This window comes from Urocitellus parryii, chromosome 3 (assembly GCF_045843805.1).
Source record: "Urocitellus parryii isolate mUroPar1 chromosome 3, mUroPar1.hap1, whole genome shotgun sequence".
NCBI lineage: Eukaryota > Metazoa > Chordata > Mammalia > Rodentia > Sciuridae > Urocitellus > Urocitellus parryii.
The window spans coordinates 85,434,224-85,447,747 of record NC_135533.1 but is presented as its reverse complement, the minus strand read 5'-3'; the positions used below and the strand labels follow the sequence as shown (position 1 = coordinate 85,447,747).

Below are 13,524 nucleotides of genomic sequence, written 5' to 3'. Positions count from 1 at the left end.
CAGTTCACATACAGCACCCCAGAAGTCAATAGTAGATTAACAGTTTGCTCAAAGTAAGTCTCAACATTTGGATAACTACCAAAACAGTAAATGTTAAATTCTTAACATTGACATAAAGAGAAAGAAATACAGTTCCTAAGTTTTTTAAAGGCCAAAAAAATGTGCCCAAAATGCTAGGTTAGTGAAAAACTACTGCAAATAAATTTGACAAAGAAATTATGTGTCTTCTTTAATGTTAATTGGGACTGCACAGCAGACACAACTAAAGAAACACATTACTTTCATTTGGGTTTATGCATTTACATTTTTAATCACTGAAAATGTTATTTCAAATTTATATTCTCATCAGGAAAATGTGAAAAAGATACTGACATATTCCGATTTTTATGCCACAAACACTGTTATGAGGTCATTCAATATGAAAACAAATTGTACTGACTTGTTCCCTTTCCCCATTAGTTATAAATACAAATTCAACGCAGTTTAAAAATAGTCATTTGGTTATTCTAAATTTTGTCATAAAATTAGCAAAATATGCCTTCTATTAATTCCTAAAGCCAACATTTCATATATAAAAAGGGTATTTGCAAGCATGTGATCTCATTCTACCTGAACTTTCATTTCTAAAGAAAATTTTAGAACTATTATTTCACGAGCTAAATTATGGACTTTATATATATATATATATATATATTCAAAGAATTAACTTCGAAAAACTGTTATGATCAATGTTTTTTATTACATAATATTTAGTAATCATGCTCAATCAACAAGATCAACAGAAACTTGTAAATATTCTGCTAAGTAATCTAGCACACTATTACATATATAATTTTTTTCAGTGCAGTAACATTAAAATAATTCCTGTATCCTTTTTTCATACAATTTTGCAAATGAGAATAAATAAAGATATAAACACACAAGAACTTCTTTTCTTAAAGCAAGTAAGATTAATAGTTAGGTTAAAATTATATTTATTGATAAGCCAAAGACTGACTCTGACCCTAGCAACACCAAACTCAAAGTAGCTCTTTGTTGGAAAAGTATGGTAGAGGATGCGTGAAAGTGGTGCCTTGTGGTCTTCTTAGTGGTCTATTTGAAGTGACTTTTTTTAAATTGCTAAATTGTATTAAATCATAATAAAAAGTACCTAGTCAAAGTTTAGAACATGCTGATCAAAATGGGTCTGAACATGCCTTTCAAACCCCTGCTGGTCATAGTCGGGAGGGAACTGCTCGCTGCACATTGGGCACACCTTCCAGTGGCTTTCAACATGTTCTTCAAATTTGCTCTGATCATAGTTGGGAGGAAACATTAGTTCACAAAGAGGACACTTCTTGTGAACATCAAAGCTTAAAGAAAGGAAAATGAAGAATTACAGATTTTCTAATAAATTTTTAACAGCAGTAATGGTCAGTACATGACAATGTTACATTTATCAAGTTAGCTGACATTCCTATTGAACAATGTATCTTGAAAGCCTTTAGTTACTCCAGAAGCCTTTTTCCTGCTTCTCAATGCTGACTATAGATAATTGTGTATCTATTTATAAGGCCTTTAAGTTTAATCTATAATTAGATAAACAAAACCTTTTTCATTAAAAACCACTAGCATTGTGTGAAGTGAGGCTTAGTGCCAAAAATTCCTTTGGAGGTGGTAGTATTGGGAATTGAACTCAGGGAAACTCAACCACTGAGCCACACCCTTAGCCCTATTCTGTATTTTATTTAGAGACAGGGTAATACTGAGTTGCTTAGTGCTTGCTGTTGCTGAGGCTGGCTTTGAACCCGCAGTCCTCCTGTCTCAGCCTCCTGAGCCACTGGGATTACAGGCCACCCACCCAGCAAATTCCTCCACTTTTAACTAATAGGAAATGTCTATTGTAAAACTATAAGGGCAAATACAATTCAACAGTGCCCATTTGGTTCAATAGCCAAGTTAATATGACATTGTTTCTCAAAGGATTGCACGTATCAGAATCATCCAGAGGGCAGTGAATTGCTAGGCCATATACCTGATTCTGTAGGCCACACACTGGGAACTTTCATTTCTAACAAATTCCCAGGACCAACAACACTTTGAGAACCACTAGTCTTAATCCATGTAATTCTACAAAAGAAAAGAAAAAACCTACCTGGAATCAAAGCAAAAGCCTGTTCCATGCCCACGTAAATGCTGACTTGGTGGATCAGAAACAGTGGGTACATTTTCATCTTCCTAAGCAGAAAGAAAATAATTTTAAAACATTTTTGAGAAATGTAAAACCAACTATCAATTCCTTAATTTGAATAAGCAAATTGACAGAACAAAGGAAGAAAATTATACCTTAATTATCATTTAATTAGACTTTCATATAAATATGTTTGACAGTGAACTTTACAGAATATTTCACTATGTACTAACAGTCTGAACTTCTTAAAAAAGAGGACTCCCCATACCCACAGGGCATACTTTCCAGGATCTGTGGTGGATGCATGAAACTGAGGATACTACCCAACTGCAAATAATTGTTATTGTCTATATATACATACCATACATATGATAATTTCTAGATGAGTTATGGTAAAAGGTTAACAACAATAATAAAGTAACATAAAACAGTATACTCTAACAAAAGCTATGTGAACGTGGTCTCTTTCTCTCAAAAAATCTTATTGAACATTCTCACCTTTTCATTTAAAGGAAGCAATTCAGTTTCCCTTTAGCATATTCCAATTGCCAGCATCAATTTCTCTAGTGCTTTAGTTCCCTTATTAGGTAAAACAGGATTACTTGAACATATACACTGTGATACTCTCACAGTTGATCTAAAAACTGGGATAGCTACTAGGTGCCTAAGAGGCAGGTAACTTATACAGGGTAGATAACACTTGTACGAATGGATAATTCAGGTTGTGTGTGAGATTAAGACTATAGGTAATTAAAAACCATGCTACTTAGAACAACACATAATTTTAAAAGTATGGATTAATTCCAGAATTTTCCATTTAATATATCCAGACCACAGCTGACTGCACATAACTGAAACCAGTGATAAGGGTATACTACTGTACAAGAACAGTATTTAGTGAAATGGAGACATATCACATGTATCTGTGTGAATGAAGGTAAAACCAAAACCATTCAAACCTATTAATTGTAATTAATTTTACTGACTATTTAATCATTCCACAGACTGAGTGATCATTTTCATAAGACTGCATTCATCAATTTTGTGCTTTCGTGAATAAGCCTAGAGTATAGTATACTGCAGGCTAAGATGCCACACACATTCTATCAGATACATTATTACCCCTGCTCATTAAATCCTAGTGGGGGGAAGGAGAGCAAAAGCAATTTACACTTTCTAAATATGGTAATGATAACCCTATTATTCTAGTTATGTTTTATCACCTATTTTCTAATCCAAGGGAAGTGGCATTGGAGATGTTACAATGAAAAATGGCAATTTCTTGTGAAATTCAACAACAAAAAAATCACCTGATAGCTCAGAATCAGAAAATATGCATTGTCTTTGAAGAGCCAATTCATCAATGAAATCTCTCATGTCATTGATATTCAAAATGATCAATCAACAAAAACATTATTAAAAAGATACTACACCATATCAAGTGGGGTTCATCCCAGGGATGCACTGTTGGTTCAACATACAGAAATCAATAAACATAATTCATCATATCAATAGACTTAAGGAAAAGAATCATATGATCATCTCAACAGATGCAGAAAACGCATGTGACAAAATACAACACCCCTTCATGTTCAAAACACTAAAACAACTAGGGATAGTAGGAACATACCTCAACATTCTAAGGGCTCTATATGCTAAACCCAAGGCCAACATCATTCTAAATGGAGAAAAATTGAAAGCATTCCCTCCAAAACCTGGAACAAGACAAGGATGCCCTCTTTCACCGCTTCTATTCAACACTGTCCTTGAAACTGCAGCCAGAGTAAAGGGATATGAATAGGAAAAGAAGAACTCAAATTATTACTATTTGCTAATGACTTGATTCTATAGTTAGAAGAACAAAAGAATTCCACACCAGAAAACTTCTAGAACTAATAAATGAATTCAGGAAAGTAGCAGGATATAAAAATCAACATCCTTAAACCAAACATGTACCTATACACCAGCGATAAATCTACTAAAAGAGAAATTAGGGAAACTACCCTATTAACAACAGCCTTAAAAAAAAAAAATTCATTTGCGAATCAATCGACCAAATAAAGTAAAAGACCTCTACAATAAAAACTACAGAACACTAAAGAAATTGAAGAAGACCTTACAAGATGAAAAGACCTCCCAATGCTCCTGGATAGATAGAATTAATATTGTCAAAATGGCCATACTACAAAAGGATAGGTAGAATTAATATTGTAAAAATGGCCATAATAACAAAAAAGTTATATAGATTTAATGCAATTCCTATTACAATCCTAATGACATTCTTCATAGAATTAGAAAAAGCAATCGTGAAATTCATTTGGAAAAATTAAAGACCCATAATAGCCGAAGTAATCCTTATCAAGAAACAGGAGGCATCACAATACTAGACCTTAAACTATACTACAGAGCCATAGTAACAAAATGGCATGGTATGGCACCAAAACAGACAAGTAGACCAATGTACAGAAGACCCAGAGACAAACTCACACAAATGCAGTTGATTTCACACTAGACAAAGGCACTAAAAATATTCAATGGAGAAAAAACAGCCTATTCAACAAATGGGTGCTGGGAAAATTGGAAATCTACATCTAACAAAATGAAATTAACCCCTCTCTCTCACCTTGCCTGAAACTCAACTCAAAATGAATCAAAGACTTAGGCACTAGAACACAGACTCTGCGCCTGCCTAATAGAAGAAAAAGTAGCCTAGGATCTGAATTCCTTAGCAAGATTCCCAAAGTCCAAGAAGTAAAATCTAGAATCAATAAATGGGATGGATTCAAGCTAAAAAGCTTCTTCTCAGCAAAGGAATCAATAACAAAGAGAGCCTACAGAATGAGAGAAAATTTTATCACACGCACCTCAGATACAGCATTAATCTCCAAGAACTCAAAAAACTTAACAGCAAACAAAACAAATAACCCAATCAGTAAATGGACTAAGGAACTGAACAGACACTTCACAGAAGAAGAAATACAATCTGTGAACAAATACATGAAAAAAGGTTCAACACCTCTAGCAATTACAGAAATGCAAACTAAAACTACACTGAGATTTCATCTCACTCCAGTCAGAATGGGAATTATCAAGAATACAAGTAACAATATATATTGGCAAGGATGTGAGGAGAAATTTACTCTCATATATTGTTGGTGGCACTGCAAATTGGTGCAACCATTATGGAAAGCAGTATGGAGATTCCTCAGAAAACTTGGAATGGAACCATCATTTGACCCAATTATCCAAATCCTTGATTTATACCCAAAGGTCTTAAAATCAGCATACTTCAGTGATGCAGCCACTTCTATGTATACAGCAGCTCAACTCACAATAGTTAAACTATGGATCCAATCTAGGTGTCATTCAACAGATGAATTGATGAAGAAAATGTGGTATTACACTCATACACTGCTGGTGGAACTGCAAATTGGTGCAGCCAATATGGAAAGCAGTATGGAGATTTCTTGGAAAATTGGGAATGGAACCACCATTTGACCCAGCTATCCCTCTCCTTGATCAATACCCAAAGGATTTAAAAACAGCATACTACAGGGACACGGCCAATCAATGTTTATAGCAGCACAATTCACAATAGCTAAACTGTGGAACCAACCTAAATGCCCTTCAATAGATGAATGGATAAAAAAAATATGGCATATATACACAATGGAATATTACTCATCAATAAAAGAGAATAAAATCATGGCATTTGCAGGTAAATGGATGGAGTTAGAGAAAATAATGCTAAGTGAAGTTAGCCATTCCCAAATAATCAAATGCTGAATGTTTTCTTTGATATAAGGAGACTGATTCATAATGGGATAGGGAGAGGGAGCATGGGAGGAATAGACAAACTCTAGATAGGGGAGAGGGGTTTGAGGGGAAGGGAGGGGGCATGTGGTTAGAAATGATGCTGGAACTCGATGATCATTATTATCCAAAGTACATGTATGAAGACACAAATTGGTGTGACTACACTTTGTATACAACGAGAGATATGAAAAATTGTGCTCTATATGTATAATAAGAATTGTAATGCATTCTGCTGTCATATATAAATAAAAAAAACAGTAAAATAAAAAGAAAAAGATGTCAAAAAAAAGAAAAGAAAATGTGGTATATATACACAATGGGATACTACTCAGCCTTTAAGAAGAATGAAATTATGATATTTGCCAGTAAATGAATGGAGCTGGAGAATGATCCCAAAAAACCAAAGGTCAAATGTTTTCTCTGATATTCGGATGCTAATTCATAATGAGGGCAAGGCTAGGGAAAAACAGAGGTACTCTGGATCAGACAGAGAGGAGGGGTGTGGAGGCTGGGAGGAATGAATGAATCAGACATTATTACCCTATGTATATACATGAGTACACGACTGGTGTGATTCTATAGCATGTACAACCAGAAGAATGAGAAATTATACTCTATTTATGTGTTATGTGTCAAAATGAATTCTACTGTCATGTATAACAAATTAGAATAAAAGAACTAAAAATAAATGATTAATTAAATCTTGGCCCAAGAATAAACTTATCTTATTCTACTCATCAAGCTTTGTTAATTCATTTCCCAAACCGCATAGATTAAAAATAGCAAATCAGACTGGGAAGTGAGGCTATTAAAGCAGGTCCTCTATTAGCAACAAAAAAACAGCTTCAGTGAAAAGAGAAAAGAAGAAGAACTCTAAACATCCAAGGGTATTTCAACACTGGATCACACAGCTTTACTATACATCTTTAAAGATCATGACATTGTTTAACGTTAATTTTTAAAATTTTTAAAATCAAGATTATAATACATATTATTTGAGAGAACACAAAATTACACAGCAAGTACTCTATTTTGCAAAGATTTCCACCAAGTCAGCACTGAAAGTTACAAATCTGAAAGGATTAATATCAGACTTACCTGTAGCTAGTAAAATAATCTTGTAATTTTTTTAATAATCTGTTAAAATAATCTTATAAGCAAATTATTGGGAATATCATATTGAAATCTGTTTATGAACAATTTCAAATTATTAAGAACTTTCTTGAAAAACCAACACTTTTGTTAGTAGTATTTTAAAACCTTCAAAAAAAAGTTCCAAACCCTTTAAATTGCCTTTAGACTCATCAGTATAATACTATTTCTATTACAAATTGATTTTTAGGCACAGGAAACAAGCTATTGTAAACTGAAACCTATTTGAAACCCCCAATCTTCTCATTACATGGTTCTCATTAGATGCTTCAAATATACTCTATATGAAAACATTTTTCTTATATAAAGTATATAATGATGTTGGACATTAGAAATAGTCTTACAATGGGTTAACCTTCTGTGAACTAAAAAAAAGGATTAGATCACAGTATATAGTGACTCCTCAAAAAACTAAAACTAGCATTACCATATTATCCAGGAATTTCACTTCTGAATATACAATCAAAAGAATTAAAAGCAGGGACTTGAACAGGTATTTGCATACCCACATTCAAAGCACCATTATTCTCAATAGCCAAAAGACATGAACAACTCTCAAATGTCTATTGATGGACGCATGTAACAATTCTACATAAAGGAATATTATTCAGCCTTACTGAAAGGAAAGAAATTTCAAACATATTTACAATATGGATGACCCTTGAAGACACTGTGCTAAGTGAAATAAACCAGTCACAAAAAGACAAGTAACTGTATGATTCCATTTACATCAGATACCTAGAGTAGTCAGATTCAAAGAAATCAAAGAAGGGTGCTAGGGGCTGGGGTAGGGTAAAGTGGATGTGATTAAAGGGTATGAAGTTTCAGTTTTTCAAGATGCCAAGTTTCTGGAGATTAGCTGTATGACCATGTGAATGTATATAACATATAGAACTGTACACCTACAAGGTTGAGATGGCAAATATTATATGTATTCTACTTCAATTTTTAAAAAGGCCATGATAAAATTTTAGCAATATACATCCAGAGGTTAACAACTAAGTCACAACACCTGAATTACTAGTATCCAGACTATTACAACTATTACAACTATTCAGTATTTCTAAACTGTGTCATGATTCTACTTTTACTAGGAATTGTTAATTGAAATATTTTAAGTACATTCAGGAATTAATAAATGTCAAGGGAGATGTCTCACTACTTAATAAAACTTTTTAACTCAGTAATTATTATTCTAATTCAAAAGCATTCATTCTTTAAAAATGTATACATTTACTAAGGCTGAAGACATTACATAAGAGAAAAGGAAGTATCAATAAAAATTCTGGGTAACATTTAATTAAGAGAACATTATATCTTGACCTCTCAAAATTTTTATTATCATTAATAATAAAATAAAATATAATATTAAATAAATAAAAATAATAAATATTTCTCCTTTTATGAGATGTTATTGTTTAAGCTTTACCAGAATAATGTATCTGTCAATGGAGGAATAACACTGAACTGTTAACACTTGATAACTTTAAAAGTAATTTAAAAATCAGCAAATAATTTTCCAAGATCCCCATAGATTTCAAACTGTTACTTTTCTCCACATTCAAAATTAACTCAGAGTGGACCAAAGTCCAAATTTAAAGAGCTAAAAATTATAATCCTTAGAAGAAAACATAGGAGTAAAAATGAAAAATCTTAAGAGGCAAGAATTTCTTAGATATAAACAAAGCAAACAGATAAATTCGACTTCACCAAACTTAAACTTCAGTGCTATAAAGAGTAAAATAAAGAAAGTAAAGAGAACATACAAAGAGAACATACAAAAGCAAATGAAAAGATGCTTACCTCATTAGGCATAAGAGAAACGCAAATCAAAATCACAAGGATGTACCACTATACACATACTATAATGGGTTATAATTAAAAAGACAAGGACTAGGGATGTGGATCAGTAGTAGACTTGCCTAGCATGCCTGAGGCCCTGGGTTTAATCCCCAGCACTGCTCCCCAACCCTTGCCCCTGTCCAAAGAATCACAATAACAAGTATAACAAGGATGTTGAGAATTGGAACCCTCATACTGATGTAAAATCATATAGCCACTGTGGAAAACAATTAGGCAGCTCTTCAAAAGATTAAATAAACAGTTAACACATGACCCAGCAATTTTACTCTTAAGGAATTTTACCAACAATTACCATTAAAACTGACCTAGCAATTCACTTTCCCAAAAGTAAAAGGGTGTTCAAATAAAACTTTGTACACAAATGTTCTGAACAGCACTATTTCACAACAGCCAAAAAGTGAAAATAATCTAAATGTCCATCAACAGATGAATATACAATATATGTATACTGAAAACATGACTGAATTCAGCAATAAAAAGGAACCACGTATGTTCTTCATGATAAACATGAATGCATAGTAAAAATGGGAAACTCTGAAAACATACTAAGTGACCCAAAAAACCACAAATAATATGATTTGATTTATATAACTGAATATCCAAAATAGGCACATCTATTTAAAAAATAAAGCAGACTACAAGTTTCCTCAGCTGGGAGAACAAAAGAATAGAAGGGAGAGTTGACTGCTAACAGTTACAAGCTGTGTGTGGGAGGAGGTGACAGTTGCAGAGTCATTTGACTACTGAATCATATGTTTTATATGGTAAATTATAAAGTATGTGAATTATCTCTCAATAAAGTTGTCATCTTTTCTAAGATTACCTGAATTTTAAATAGTTTACTAGGAAAAAAAGAAACAAATGCATTTCTTTAACTAAAATCACTGATCTCAAACGTTTAAATAGCCCCTACTATATCAAAGACACTACATAGTTATGGAAAAGGTAAAATTTAGCATTAGGAGATACCAACTAGATACGTTTTACCAGGTAGAAATAACTGTATATGTAAAAAGGGTACAGTGGCACATCCCTATAATCCCAGCAACTTGGGAAACTGAGGCAGGAGAATCACAAGTTCAAGGACACTCTGGACAACTTAGCAAGACCTTGTCTCAAAATAAAAAATAAAGGGCTAAGGATGTAGCTTAATGGTAGAAGGCCCCTAGGTTAAATCCCCAGAATCCCCCAATTAAACGAACAGTATAGAATTAATTCAAAACATTTTATAATGTATATTATCTATTTTTTTTCCTATGTTACCTATGCTTTTTTTGTGTCATCTAGGAAACCATTGCCTAATCCAAACAAAAAATATATAGAGAGAAATAAATCTTGGGAGTTTTAGCTCTCACATTTAGGTCCTCTAATTTGAGTTAATCTTTGTATTGTGTGAGGCAGGGATATAATTTTCCCGACACCATTCATGGCAAAGATTATTCTTTTTCCATTGAACTCTTGTGGCACTAATAAAAATGAATTGACTATAATTACATACTAATTCATAAACAGAAAACACTAAAATATAATTTTTAAAACAATATGTGAAAATGGCAAAATTTGAGAAAAGTAAACTCAAACAATGTTCCATGAAAAATAAATAAGAGGCCTTGATTCTTTCAAGCTGTCATTTTTTTAATAATTTTGAAGTCACAGACCCTTTGTGAATCACAGGCCCTTCTGAGAATAAATGCTAAAAACATGCCACAAATAAATATATATCAAAAGTATCTTCAGTTTGGGGGTTCACTGTGAAAGACTCATGTGGAAAGCTGCAAACAAACCTCACATTAATAAAATGTGTGAGCCTTATGTTTCTTTTCTTTAAATTAGGGGGGTGGAGTGAGGATGAAGATAGAAGGAAACAAGAAAGGCATGAAAACAAGTAGAAAAGAGAATGGGCATTAAAGAAGAGGAAAAAAAAAAAAAGACTTTTCTAATGAAAGGAGACAGTTTGGACCTATGCATCCCAAATTTTACTGAGCATATAATCACCTAAGGATGTTGTTATATGCAGTCTAATACAAACTTCAGGAGCAGCGTAGAAGATTCTGCATTTCCAGCAAACTCCTAGGAGATACCACTACTGCTACTCTGCAAACCCCATTTTCTGAGTTGTAATTAATTTAGGCCCATGGTCCCAAAAAGTAGGCTATGAAGGTACTAAGGGGGTACCAAAGGAAAATCAGAGGGAATCTGTGATATAATTTTAATTTCTTAGGGATATTAAATATTCAGAAATACTCAACATTTGTCAGATAACATGTGAATAACCATTCAAGACCACTCAGTTTCAACTTCAGATAGTACTACATTGCTTTTAGTGACATCCTGGCTTTGAGAAGCAAAGTCTTTGTCAGGTGCTGTGATATAAATCAAGTGCCATGTTAAAAAAAAAAAAAAAAAAAAAAAACACAAAACAATGTGAAACAGGAAATAAGAGTGGCTTGTCCCATGTGATTCCAAGGCTTGAGAAGTTATACGGTAGCCAATAGTTACCCACATGCCATTAGTAACCACAGTTATTTAAGAATAAATAAAAATTAAAAGAATCAAAAGAAAAATTTAGTGTGTGTGTGCACGCTACTTTTCCAAATGAATACTAAATCTGATAGGAGATAAATACCTGTTAGGTGTTTTGTTTGGCTCAGGGGTTGCTGTGGAAAAAAATAAAATTCTGAGATCTTAAGGTTGCCTTGAATTGAAAAAGTATGGTAATGTCTGGCATAATCTTATTTGATACACACTTCACAGCCAAACTGAGGAGGTTCAAATCCTGTCTCCTCCCTTCACCAGTTGTGTGGTTTGGGACTATTTAATCTTCTCTCAGTTTTCCTCTACCATAAAATAGTGATAGTTTCCACCCTTTTAGGACTGCTATGAATAACAAATGTGCTACTATATATAAAGTTTAGCATTAGCTGACAAACAGTACAGAAATGTTTACTGCCACCACCATAATAATTATGATGCTATAGTTACTGCAATTATTAGGAAAATGGGAGTCATAAAAAGCTTTTGATCTGAGTGTTGACTACAGATTCTGGTACAGAAGGGAAGAAAGACAGCAGGCATAGGCATTGACGTAGGCCACCTCAACACTAATTCAAAGGTGCTCACTGGGGCCTGTGGCTGTTAATCACTCCCAGGGGAAAGAAACAGAAGGAACAGGTCAATTCAAATTTGCTTTCCATATTCTTACTAAAACACTTCACTTTCAAGTGATTTTTGTTGTGTAATAACAAGAATTTTTAAAAGTTTTGAGTATGCATAAAATTGCTCTTTAATGAGAAAAATCTGATTGCAAAATACAATTACTCTGGTATGCATATTAAGAGTCCTTTTATTTCATTACCAAATCTAAGCATGTCAGCAAATGAGCACAAGCCTCTAACACTGCTTCTCATGGGTTTGCAGGAGGGCAAAGCACACAGATCAGAAAGAACATTCTGCTAATTAAACTGAAGCAGATGACTGCGGAAGAGAAGGGCTTGTCACATGTAACATCTGTGCCAAAGATGATCAGATTAAATATGCAAAATGTGAAGTAAAGGTGTGAAAAAGCAGTAAGATGATACTCTAGACCTTAAATAGGCTACAAAAGTTCTGACAGTTTCCCTAATTATTCCCAGTAATGGACATAGGAGGCCAAAAGGCAGGAGAGAGAAATACATTTTTCTCCATTATGGGTGTTGAGCACCAGGGCTAAAATCATGCCTGTCTGAACACTGATCAGTTTCTGCAAAGGTTAATAGCAATTAAATGCAGCAAACTAGACTAAATGAGAAACAGGTCATGATACCACTGTACTTGCAAAGAGCATAAAAAGCATTTCTTTTAAACTGATCTTAATACACAGGAAATCCAAAAAGAGCTATGAAGAAAAGAACATACTTTCCAAAGTAAAGCAGCTTTGAAAATAAAGCTATTTCTCAAAAGGTGAAAATAATTTCTTAAATACAGATTTTAAAAAATGACATTCTACACAACTAATTCCATTATTATCAATATTAGGTTGCTGCCATAAAATCAGAAATGCTACATAAATAAAGATATCTAAAAAATTATTTCTCTGAAAAAGAAAATTACTACATGATACCTACACTATTCTCTTTTTCTGGCTGAAGTTTTAATGAAGATTCTACCTTAAAAATTTCCAGTATGATATAAAAAGTGCAATATTATGCTTCTGTATGCATCATAATAACTGTTTCTTCCAGCCTAGTACATCTATAATACAAAGAATGTAGTAAGTCACTTAATGATAATTAAGATTCAACTATCTGTCCTAGATTCCTTGGTAGAACAAGCCTGTAATCCCAGCAGTTGAGGCAGGAGGATCTGAAGTTCACAGGCAGCCTCATTGGTTAAATACCCCTGATTCAATCATCATTATCCAAAACAATAACAAAAGATTTAGATATTGGTAACTACAATAGTCTCAGACCATTCTCTGATCTTAATCTTTGACTTTAGTATATAAATCCTAAAGTCTGAAGAATATTAGTTTATTTTTGAATTTC

At 33.3% G+C, this 13,524-nt stretch overlaps 1 protein-coding gene across 2 annotated transcripts in view; it reads right to left on the bottom strand.

Annotated features, from left to right (window-relative positions):
- Window positions 1-275: 275 nt before the first annotated feature.
- Tax1bp1 (Tax1 binding protein 1) overlaps window positions 276-13,524 on the bottom strand; it is a 69,140-nt gene continuing 55,891 nt past the window's right edge. For both annotated transcript variants that reach the window (XM_026407472.2, XM_026407473.2), the window contains exons 17-18: window positions 2,135-2,217; window positions 276-1,352 (exon numbers count right to left, since the gene is read on the bottom strand). In XM_026407472.2, coding sequence (XP_026263257.2) covers window positions 1,151-1,352; window positions 2,135-2,217 — 285 coding nt within the window. In that variant the 3' untranslated portion in view covers window positions 276-1,150. The remainder of the gene's footprint in view (window positions 1,353-2,134; window positions 2,218-13,524) is intronic.